This window comes from Myotis daubentonii, chromosome 1, assembly GCF_963259705.1.
Source record: "Myotis daubentonii chromosome 1, mMyoDau2.1, whole genome shotgun sequence".
NCBI classification, from domain to species: domain Eukaryota; kingdom Metazoa; phylum Chordata; class Mammalia; order Chiroptera; family Vespertilionidae; genus Myotis; species Myotis daubentonii.
The window spans coordinates 26,285,443-26,297,776 of NC_081840.1; the positions used below are offsets into that span (position 1 = coordinate 26,285,443).

The following is a 12,334-nucleotide window of genomic DNA, read 5'->3' on the forward strand; positions in this document are numbered from 1 at the left end:
CCTCTCCCTTTCTCTCTGTGGAGAATCAATAAAATATATTTTAAAAAATAATTTAAAAAAATAAAAAGTGATACCTCTCATGAGGATGAGACATTAAAAAAAAAAAGGATAAATGAATGAGTAAAAAACTCAGAGGGGCAAGGTAAACTAAGAATTTAAATTACAGTCAAATGTTAGAGCCCGAACTAACAGGCAGAACAAGAAGCTGAACAAAAAAGCTCCTTCTGCCTGCTGGGTTCCTAAGAGTCTAAAATGAGGGATTAAAATGGCTTTATTTCAACAGAAGACATTTTGTCATCTGATCTCTGTCCGTGACAGGGGTGAGAATAAGTAACTTATGTCTGCACTCTTAAGAAGCAACAAATCCCTGAATATTATACTTTGTTCACTTTCAGATAGTAAATCACCAATTGCTTGTCTAGAAGAAAAAAAAATCTATAAATTTTATTTTAAAATAAAAACTTTCATTTTATTTTTACATTTTTATTTTCAAACAAGCGGTTTTTCCAAAAAACATTGACTGCAAAGGGCAAATGAGGCGACGGAGAGCAGGACACAGAGGGAAGCAGAGAAAGGACTCTGACCGGAACATGCAGAGAGGCCCTTGCTGGGAACTGTCCTCTGACCGCTACTCACAGAGAAGCTCCGCAAATGCACTGGAACATGAGCCACAGGGTCAAAGAGAAGCAGTCCCTTAATACACATCCCTAGAGATGCTTTCAACTTGTACTCACACCAGCAATGTGAGTCCCCTCCTCACGATCCAATCTCTAGGGTTCTATTCTAATGAAATTATTAAAGACATAGGCAAAGATTTATACATAAGAAAGTTCACCACAGTGTCACTGATATTAATTAACAAAGAACCTGAAACAACCAAAATTTTCAAGTATGGGAATGGATAACTAAAGTCAGGTAGAACCACGAGAGATCTACTTTCCAATACTGAAAGATACAGGAAATTAGTTACTTGTGATACCATGTTAAGTGAGGGGGTAAAATAGGATACCCGGCTGTATATATGTATGACTCTCAACTTGGTTTAAATACATATATTACATGCATTTTTATATACCAAAAGGAAACTCATAAATATATCAGCAAAGGTTAGCTCTGTTCCAGATGGAGGTAAGATGGATTATTTTTATTCTTTTTTCAGACTCATCTATAATAAACATACGTTACTTTTGTATCAGAAAAAAACAGTAAGTATTTATAGTATGCTATTCTAAAATATCTCATTTAAAATATCTCATTTAAAATAGCAATTGTCAGCCTTAGGGAAAGGCTGCTAAAGTCCAAGGCTGACTATCCCTGGCCAGTGTGGCTCAGCTGGTTGGGCATCTTCCCGTGGACAGAAGGGCTGCAGGTTCAATTCCCAGTCAGGGCACATGCCTGGGCTGTGGGCTTGATCCCTGGAGGGGGTGTGCAGGAGGCAGCCGATCAATGTTTCTTTCTCTCTCTTTCCATTCCTCTCTCTCTAAAAATCTTTAAAAATAAATAAAGTCCAAGGTTGACTCAGTGAACCAAAGACTCAAATGTACACAATAACTTCTGAAAAGGATGAGACACCTCGTGTGCCACAGTCTAGCTTCCTCCTCTACCATGGCTGCTGGCTCTGTTACTGGGCTTTGCAGGAAGCTCTGCTGGGGACCTCATTCCTTCTTCTCACAGCAACCACTGCACCTTACGGTAATTGACCTGCACCTTAACTGACCTTGTACGAGTCTCTTACCTCTGAGCATGAGGATCACAAGGGAAGAGAATGAAAGAGTCCTAATCCCTGTTTCAGAGGAAGTTTTTCTTATAAAGCTATCAAAATGACCCCAAATAAGGTACATACGTTTTTTAAAATCTATTTTTATTGATTTCAGAGAGGAAGGGAGAGGGAGAGAGAGATAAACATCAATGATGAGAGGGAATCATTGATCTGCTGCCTCCTGCATGCCCCCTACTGGGAATTGAGCCCACAACCTGGGCATGTGCCCTTGACCGGAGTCGAACCCAGGACCCTTCAGTCCGCAGGCCGACACTCTATCCACTGAGCCAAACCGACTAGGGCTAAGGTCCATAAATTTTGAAACATAAATCTTGAGTTGTGTTCAAGAACCATGTATAAAAGTCTCTTTTCAAGAAGGAATATATAACAAAATCTTTGAGTGCCACCTTGTGGCAAGTCTGACTACCGCATGACCACTTGTCCATCTCCATGAGCTCCATGCAATATGGTCAGAGACACAGGCCCCATAATGACCTAAGGCATTGAACATATGGTCCCCACAGTGCCTGGTACTTTCATTTTTAAGGATTTCTAGCTTAGATCCCAGAAATGCCTTTTTGAGGACAAGTTGGAATGAAGGAGCAGAGGAACAACATGTAAGATGTGCATGTGTGTTTGTGGGTTGCTGTTGACCTGCCAAAGCTGCACTGTGTATGTGTGTGTGTGTGTGTGTGTGTGTGTGTGTGTGTATCCATCCATGCCTACATACGATGGTACTGCCACATGGAAGACTATCTCTACCCCCAAGAATGTTTACCAACTTTATAAAGTTATGAAGAAAAAAGTTTTACAGTTACAGTCAGTAAGTTTTGTGCTTAGAAGTTTTATTTATCAGAGCAACCATCACCAACTTGGGCACAATTCCCAAGTTGATTTCATGCTTAAAGTGGCGACCTCACATTTTGAAAGAAAAAAACACCACTATTTTAAAATCTAAACACATAAGTTAATCTCAGTGTTCCAGGCATGGGGGGAGGTGGAGAGATCCTCACTGCAACCAATTGTCTCCAGGAGACAATTAAGTGCTGGAAAGAGGTCAGTACTGCAAATTGATGGAAACAGAACTCTGGAGGGACCAGATACTGATTCTGAGAAAGGATCATCTTCCGCCCAGGAAGGGATTAAGCTAAAAGCCTTGCAGTTATGGGCAGGAGGATGGCAACCAGCAGACAATGAACAGCATGAGAGGAAAAGCACAGCAACTTATCGAGTTCCCTGGGGAGATGGTGCTGAGGCTTCTCTCTGCCACACCTGGTGGGAGGCCTGTCTCTAGAAAACGATTCCCTCTAGTGTTAGCGTGGAAGCAAAGTAAGGACGTTGTCGCTTTGGTCCTTGACATGTCGAGGGGAGCAAGCTCAAGTGTGTGAGATCAACTGAAGTGATTCAGTTGGGAATGGACCCCAAACAGGTGCATTGTGGGACAGCATAAGCCAAAGAATGTGCAATTATGAGGCTGAACTGGTTAAATTCATCTGAACCCTGATCGCCTCTCCAACCCCCGGAAGAACTTTTTCTCCCCTCCCAGCCTGACGGGATTGAAATTGCTTAGCCCGTTTGAGATAAATCAATATACTGAACAGGGAAGAAATGTATTAAAAAACCTGAGGGTCCTGACAAGTCACTTCAGGGAGAATCCTTCATTTCCCATCTGCACAGGGAAAGCAGAAGAGGAAGAGTAAAATAAATCCAAGACCCTCCTTGTCCACAAAAATAAAATAAAATGGAGGGGGAAAAAAGAATTTTCATTCTGCCCAACTAAAATTTAAAACCATAAGCTCCCCTTAAAAAAGAGCCATGCTTCATCCACCAGAAGCATTCTGGGATCGGTATGGGTTAGTATTCAGAGTTGTGTCACAGGCTTTGACAATTAACAACGTATTAAAACGGGAAGAGGTGACGGTTCCACCTTGGCTCCAGCTCCCCAGCTGTCCTCACCTGGGAGGAAAGCCGCTATCACGACAGCTTGATGGGAAGGTCTTCCCCGTATTTCCGGAGCAGCTTCTGATGGTTGTGGTCCACTGACCACTGCTGGGGCAGGTGCTTGGGCTGCATGGAGTCCAGGAAGTGCTGACGCCAGCGGCTCTCCAGCTGCATGAGGGAGCGCAGCCCACCCCGGCTATGGCACTGCACCACCTTCAGCCCATGAGGAATGTAGTTTTCATTGGAAATCCTGCCAAGATACAAAGTACACAGGGTCTGAGGGAAATGGGCACAGGACGGTCTCACAGACGGCCCAAATGCTGTGGGCCACGGGGCTTCCGAAGTGTGAGGGAGGCTGCTAGACGCCTAACGGGGGCTACTTTAATGTCTATGAAACAGCCTCTTTCTCATATATGCCTTTTTTTTTTTTAAGTTTGGGCATGTTGCCCACAATTCAACGGAGAGCATTTGGGGATTCAGAGCTGAACTTGTGGGAAAACCAATGCATCGTGCTCAGCCACTTCAGAGGGCCCTCCTGTCTGGCTGATGAGGGTGGAGAATGCTGGCCCTGTACGTACTCCAGGGTGCTCAGTTACCAGCTTACGCCTCTTTCAAGTTATTCATCCTGAACCATGCCCAGTGTTTATATGAGGCTGTTAAACCAGGCTGTTAACCTGTGTTCCAGTTTCTCATAACAGTGTAATACCTGAATGTAAAATGCAAGGGGAGGCATTTCTTTAGGGCCCTCCTCCTCACAAAAGGAATGCCAAATCACATCCATGAAAGTATCACATCATGAGAAGCATCACATCATGGGAAGTATCACATCCATGACAAGTATCACATCCTGAGAAGTGCTTTAGTCACAATGAAATGCTGCGGTGGCTTGCTGTGTAGCTGGTGTTGTTTATTTTTTTTAATATATTTTATTTTCTTTTTTTTGTTTGTTTGTTTTGGTGGTTTTTTTTGCTGGTGCTGTTTAATAGGAAAACAAATCCCTGCCTCCTTCCCAGCGAGGCTGAGGGGCCTAAAAACCTGCTCTGAAACCAGGTGAACAGTGTTTTCACCTCCTCTGAATAAAGATCTCCTTTCTCAGGGGCTCCTGCCCCGCAGACGCAGCTCCTCTCCCTGCGCCCACGCCCCTCTCGTCCTCCTCCCAAGACCCCACCAGTCTAGCAGCATCAGTGCCTTCTGAGTATTTCTAGACATTGTACTAGTTAGCTCCCGAGCACCCCACTAAATAGTCTGTCTTTTCCCAAAACAGCTGTTCTCCTTGGTCCTAGACATCCAAGTCAGCAAGATAAATACTAGAAAGGTCTGTGGATGAAAGGGGAAGTTTGGTGGCTTTAGGAAATACATTTGGGAATTGGTTAAAAGAGCCAGTGTCACTAATTCCTAATATGACCTTGGCAAGTTACTTAATTTTAATCTCAGGGTATCTAATATGAAACTTGGAAAACAACATGTATTCTATAACCTCAGTAAGGATAAAATTCAGTAATAAATTTTTTTAAACTCTGATTTTTTTTAAATTAAGATATAATGTTAGTTACCAGTAAGAAGCCTAAATCCTGCCTCATAGGGTCTGTTAGAAGAAATAATCAAAGCAAGTTATATAAAGGTTAGTAGCCTGCTAGATAAATATATCTATAAATATTTGTTCAATAAATATTTGCTGCTATAGTTAAAGTATTTTGGGGGTTTTTATGACAAAAACTGGGTAGGGGATTCCCTCAGCCCAGCCTGCACCATCTCTAATTGGGGGCCCCTGGGATTGGGCCTAAACCGGCAGTCAGACATCCCTCCTGCAATCTGGGACCACTGGCTCCTAACGGCTCACCTGCCTGCCTGCCTGATCGCCCCTAACCCCTTTGCCTGCTTGCCTGATTGCCCCTAACCTTTTTGCCTGCCTGCCTCATCACACCTAACTGCTCTCCTCTGCCGATCTGATTGCCCCCAACTGCCTCTGCCTCAGCCCCAACACCATGGCTTTGTCCAGAAGGAAGCCGGACGTCCGGAAGATGGCCGGTCGACCCGGTCTAATTAGCATATTACCCTTTTATTAGTATAGATAGATTATATAGGATAGGATTGCTTAAATGGGGGGGGGGCTTTTTTAGCAGGAGGAGATGCTCTTTGCAGACAAAAATACATAATCCCTATATCTGGACTGATAGCTAGCCATATGCACTATACTGCCAAACTGGTTATTAAAAAAATTGAACCGTGCCCTAGCTGGTTTGGCTCGGTGGATAGAGTGTCAGTTTGTGGACTGAAGGGTCCCAGGTTCAATTCCGGTCAAGGGCATGTACCTTGGTTGCGGGCACATCCCCAGTAGGGGGTGTGCAGGAAGCAGCTGATCAATGTTTCTCTCTCATCGATGTTCCTAACTCTCTCTCTCCCTTCCTCTCTGTAAAAAAAACAATAAAATATTTTTTTAAATTGAACCGCTTTCTTACACCTTACACCAAACAGCTGTTGCCCTTAAAGCCCCTCCTCAGCCCTCACCTTAGGTTCTGCCTTCCCAGTTCACCCAGATTAGGTTCTGATTGGTCAGTTTCTATGCCAGTCAGCATCAAAAGCTCCACCTCCTATGCAGCCATTGGCTCCTCGCAGTTCACCCAGATTTGGCTCTGATTGATCAGTTTCTACGCCAGTCAATGTCAAAAGCTCCACCTCCTAGGCAGCCATTGGCTCTTTGCAGTTCACCCAGATTTGGTTCTGATTGGTTGGTTTCTATGCCAGTCAGCGTCAAAAGCTCCACCTCCTAGGCAGCCATTGGCTCTTCTGGGAAATCCAGAATGGCCACTGACAGCTGTCTCTCTCTCTGAGTCTATCTCTGGGCCTGATTCGCAGCAGCTGCTGATCAGGCCCCGCCTCTCTCCTTCTCCAGGCCTCGCCAGTAGCCCCGGCGGCTGCTGATCAGGACCTGGCTCTGCCTCCAGGCCTCTCTCTAGGCCTGATCCACAGCTGCTGTGGCAGCAGTGAGGTCATTAGGCATCCTGCCCGGCCCTGGGAGGCTAATGACCTCGCCATGCCTGCCTTACCCCACCCACCACTCCGCTGCCCTGGCCGCCCACCTGCCACCAGCCTTGTGGGCTGCAGAGGAGGACCAAGAGGTGCTCCATGCACTTCCTGGTGACTGGTCGTCTGTCTGGTTGTTTAGGTCCTGACGGCCCTAGGCTATTATTAGTAAAGATATTACAGGCAACCAGCATCACTAACAGGGTCTTGTGAACTTCAATTATTTCAACCCCAAGGACTTCTGAAGAAAGTGAGTTGGGAAGCAGAACTATAGCAGGTGGCCCAGAGTTTTTATCATCTGAACTACGGACCCATTCATTTCTTAAGACCACAAACTTCTCATTGAGGAACACTGAGTTAAGGCATATGAATTCAACTATGTACTAATGGAGAAGGAGGTCTGAGAAAGTAAGGAAGGAAGGAAAGAGGAGAAAATAGTAATAGAATTCTGGCCAGCATTCCATCAGTGGCTCAGTACCCTGGAGTGCAGGTGAAACAGGAAACATGAATCCATTGTCACAATTCCCACAGACCTGAATGAGGTGAGACACAAAACCACACATACTGTATTTCATGGGCAACTTCAGTGATTTGAGGGCATTTACTGACTACTATTTTCATTTTGTGTGCTGACTTGAGAATTTACTGCTGTACTGAACATATAAAGCACAACGCTACTGCATTTCAACTTTCCTGCTAATCATAAAAATAGATGTAAGTATATGACTTAAAGGGTCAAGGATAAAAGGAAAGTCCCCTATAGAAAGGAAATTCTCAAATAGATTGTTCCGTGATATTTTAAGCCATTAGATACCTGGATAATTATGAGATTATGCACTGCGCCTAAATGACTAATGGCCCCTCCCCCCGGCCCCCTCCTTGGCAAGTTTTCCCACTAAGTAGTCAAGGTTAATGACACTGGATTAATCCTCACTCCTTCTCTGACCAAAACTGCCCATTGTACCTCGTCTCCAGGCTGGCAGCCTCTTGAAGCATCTCATCTGTGACCGTGTCTGTGCTATAGAACTCTCTGAGAGCTTGCAGCAGCTCCTCCTTTCGATGAGCAGGCAGGCTCTCGGCGTTGAGCAGGGCCCTGGCCCCAGAGCGCATCTGCCGGCGCTCTGGGTCCTCCAGCAGGCGCAAGCCCTCCTCAGAGCCAATGGGGGCCTGGAACTCCTTGGCCAGCTGCTGCTTCAAGTGGTTGTCATAGTAGTTGGAGATGGCATGGCAGGAGGTGCAGAGCAGCAGCACGTCGTGCGAGTTGTGGTCCTTCATCTCAATGGGGAAGTGCTTCCGGTACTCGTGTGGGACCACGTTCTTCCTGAACAAGCCCACCCAGAAGGCAGTGCTCATTAGCATGAGACACAGAACACACCTGTAGCTAGCATGGGGGCTGCTAGGATTCTGATCTGGGCCTGAACATAACTGTGAAGGCTTGGGTACCACAACCCAACAGGGAGGACATAAAAACATACTACCTATTCCACTCGGCCCACCTACCTACCTATGCCCTAAGTTCCTTTAGTGAGAAAAGACTACCTGCTCTCAGGCTTCAGCGGAGGTTCAGGGGTAGGGGGAGGCTACTAAAAACCTTTGAGAAGGTTGTGCTCCCAGAAGGAAAAGTATCAGAGAAATGAAAAGAAATTCTAATGGCCTTTAACAGCTGGAAAACAACTCTCTCAAAGCATGCAGCAGGTAACCTCTACTCCTGAAATCCTGGAAGCCAGGTAACCTGAACAAGCCAATTTCCTTCATCTGAAGAATCCCTTACTCTAAGATTATTTCCCTGGTTCATCAAAGTCTATCATTATTTCTTAAAAACTAAGCTCCCAAGAAAAACTCTTGGCAGCAACAACTACTGTCTCACTTTTCAAGGGAGGAGGGAAGAACGTGAGTTACCCCCCAGAAGCCCAGGAGAAAGCCTGTGTCTGGGCACCCCAGGCTCAACAGGCAGCTTCACCTTCACTAGAGAACGGCCTTCCCAGACTATTCCAGAGGGAGCCTCGGGTCATCCGGGTACTGCACCAACAGTCCCACAGAGCAGAAAGCCTGCGAGCCCCCCGGGGGCGGCTTATAATGACAGAGAGAAAGGCAGCTCCTGAAGGAACTGCTCTCCATTCCTTGGTGAGCAAAAGGGAACCACTCTCTTTCTGGCAAGCCGTTACTGAGAAGAGCACTGCATTCCAGAAACTCAGAACTGGGCTCAGGAGGGGTAGGGGCACCAGAGCAAGGCCAGGCCGAGTGGCAAAACTCTCAGGGAAACTGGGATCCACCCTCAGGACAGGTCTCTCAGCCAAGTGGGCAGACGCCAGCAAGGCCCCTGAGGGCTCTGCATGTGGCTACAAAGGCAATTCCCATGGAGACAGACAAGCCGGCAACCCACACTCACCGAATGTAGGAGTCTTTCTTGCCACACACTACACACAGGTTCTCTTTAACCATCAAGTAGTAGTCTCCTGGGGATTCAGGTCTTCCCGCAGGTTCAAACTGTAGCTTGACCACAAAAGGCTCTTCACTCACCAGTTCTTAGAGAAAAGAAGTCTTAGTTAGTATCTGCCTGCTCAGCTGTGCCCCAGAGAAGAAAAACAACCTTAATTGTTCTCGGCTGTCCTGGCAAACATCACTGTTTCTGGGTCTTGAATAGTCCCGTCCCATGTGACTCAAGGTCTCTCTGCCTTCTTCTATCCATCCCTCTTCCTCATCTCACTCTCCACTCCTGCCAGTGCCCACACGAACCTAATTTACAGATCAAATATGACAGCTGAATCTCAAACCTCCAATGCCTTTGTCCAGGTACCACTGAGCTTTTCTTCGATCACAAGTGCACAGGGGCTGTCCATCAGGAGCATGGAGGAAGCAATTATCATAGAGCGGTGATTTTCTGCAGGGAAGGGAGAAAGAGGGTTAAACCTGAAAGCTAACTATTGGTCAAGGCATCAGCCATCTTCCCATGTTCTCTTCTGAGTTAAGCCAGGCTATTCTCAACACCAGGGACAACAACAAAACTAAACATGGGAAGAAAGCATATTAATGCCTCCATCTGCATTGGGCTAGGAAACAGAAATAAAAATGAAGAGTTTATACTTCTAGTTTTAATATGCATGGATTGGGACATTAGGGACTAAGTTCTATTGTGAAAATAAGCAGGAACAGAGCACCAAGAAAACTGCCCTATGGAGTAATCACTGGATTAAACAAAGTAAATTAAAATGAAAGAACTTCAAGTTAAAGTAATGAGGGCCACGTGGGTTTACTTCTGGCTCAAACGCAACACTTGCTTCAATTTAATTATCCAATTCCTGAAGGCACTTTGCTACAGGGACCAGAGATTATTAGTCATCTTTCTGTAACACGGGCATTGGCTTAGAGCTGATGCCATTCTAAATAGTCAAATACCAAATGAACAAGAAATCAGATGACACATTTCTCCTGAAAAGTATGAGGCACTTCATGTTATTCATTTTCACAGCTATTCTGAAGCAAGCAGGAATAATTAATTATACCTTCATTTATAACTGGAGAAAGTACAGGTCTAAGGCCATCAGGGTCAGTGAGAAAGCTAAGTTAAGCTCTCCTCATTTCCACCCCAACTGCCCAACAATGAAGAGTAAAAAGGGTCCTAGCCAGTGTGGCTCAGTGGATAGAGTATCAGCCCGCAGACCAAAGGGCCCCAGGTTTGATTCCGGTCAAGGGCACATACTTTGATTGCAGGCTCCTCCCCACCCCAGGCCCTGGTCGGGGCGCATGCAGGAGGCAATCAATTGATGTGTTTCTCTCACATCGATGTTTTTCTCTGTCTTTCCCTCTCTCTTCCACTCTTCCTAAAAATCAATGGGAAAATATCCTCAGGTGAGGATTAAAAAAAAAAAAAGTAAAAGGAGGAAAGTACACAAATAAATCAAAGGATAGCTCCCAATGTCCTTGAAGGAAAGGAAGAGTAATAACCCATGGAGAACCTTTGCTTCCTTACCACATGCCTCCTCCCACTCCCAAGGTGAGATATCACATGTGCCTTTTGCTGGAGGCTGGGCCTCTGACACTTTACTAGACACGAAACAAGTCAATTACCTGGCAGAATAGCCCACCCCCAGGGGCTTTCTTTTATGTTTTCTGGGGTCTCTCCCTTGATGGTTGCCTGGCACCGTTACATCGACCTTAGACTTCTTATTTCCTGGTTTTTGCTGAGATTCTGTTGCTTCCCCATTAACCTCTTCTCCCAATCTGCTAATTCCTTTGCTTCGGAATGGGATGTCTACCAAATCCTGGCATTTCTCCAAAACTTTTCTCCAGCCAATGAGGTCATCATTTTCTTCTAAAGTTGGATTCCTAGAGAAAGGGTATCCAAGAAGATGGAGAAAGAGAGCCACTGAAATCTGGGCATCCCTGGCAGCATAAATTACCTGAAGAGAAAAGTCAGAGATCAGTGGAATCTAGAAGGCAAACCAGAGAGAGCAACTTCAAAGTCATCACAAAGATATAAACAATTTTCAGGTCTAATTCACGATGTATGATAACCTAGACATCTTCTTAAATTTTTATTATGAAAAATGTAAAACTATACAAAAGCAAATCAAATAGTGTAATGAATCCTCATGTTCCCTATGTTTTAACTAAAATAGTTAAAATAATGACTTACTTTAAATGCTTGAAAATTCCAATCTATGTAAATCAGTGAGGTTTCTTTCTGTTTGCATTATTTTATTGTATCTGCTACCAAACCCACTGGACAGTTTTTTTTTCAAATCTGGAGTAGGGTAGTTACCACAGGTATGACAACTAGTACACGAACTTCACTTTGGGGATGGTCTCATCTAGAACAGCTGAGACCAACATTCGTTAAGAGGCCTGTGTGACTGCCCTAGCTAGTTTGGCTCAGTGGATAGAGCGTTGGCCTGTGGACTGAAGGGTCCTGGCTTTGATTAGGTTAAGGGCACATGCCAGGTTGCGGGCTCAATCCCCAGTACGGGGTGTGCAGGAGGCAGCCGATCAGTGATTTTCTCTCATTGTTGATGTTTCTATCTCTCTCTCCCTCTCCTTTCCTCTCTGAAATCAATAAAAATATATATTTTTTAAAAATCACAAAGCCCATTTCTGGAATTTATTTATTTAATAATGAGAAGTCATTCTCCCAAGCAACTGGTTGCAAGCAAGCTGATCATAAATAAAAGTAGTCAACGGTATAATTAATAGCTTTTCTCAAAAAGGCTATAAAGACTTTAAGATTACTTTATTATTTTTTAAAATATATTTTTATTTATTTCAGAGAGGAAGGGAGAGGGAGATAGAAACATCAATGATGAAAGGGAATCACTGATTGGCTGCCTCCTGCACACCCCCCCTGGAAATCGAGCCCCCAACCTGGGCATGTACCCTGACTGGAATCAAACCGTGACCTCCTGGTTAATAGGTCGATGCTCAACCTCTGAGCCACACCAGCTGGGCTAAGATTACTTTAATTCACCGTAATAACCAAGCCAGTCATGGACACGAACAACAGTGTGGTTATTGCAGTGGAGAAGAGGGTGGGTGGAGGTGGAAGAGGGTTTGGGGGGATAAATGATGATGGGGGGGGGGTTAAAAATTAAATTTAAAAAGCATACACACAAAAGT

The 12,334-nt window shown here is 44.9% G+C and overlaps 1 protein-coding gene across 1 annotated transcript in view; it reads right to left on the bottom strand.

Moving 5' to 3' along the window:
- Positions 1-442: 442 nt before the first annotated feature.
- EXD2 (exonuclease 3'-5' domain containing 2) overlaps positions 443-12,334 on the bottom strand; it is a 99,740-nt gene continuing 87,848 nt past the window's right edge. Inside the window, exons 6-10 of the mRNA XM_059692325.1 lie at positions 10,793-11,124; positions 9,499-9,605; positions 9,114-9,249; positions 7,689-8,045; positions 443-3,950 (exon numbers count right to left, since the gene is read on the bottom strand). Coding sequence (XP_059548308.1) covers positions 3,734-3,950; positions 7,689-8,045; positions 9,114-9,249; positions 9,499-9,605; positions 10,793-11,124 — 1,149 coding nt within the window. The 3' untranslated portion in view covers positions 443-3,733. The remainder of the gene's footprint in view (positions 3,951-7,688; positions 8,046-9,113; positions 9,250-9,498; positions 9,606-10,792; positions 11,125-12,334) is intronic.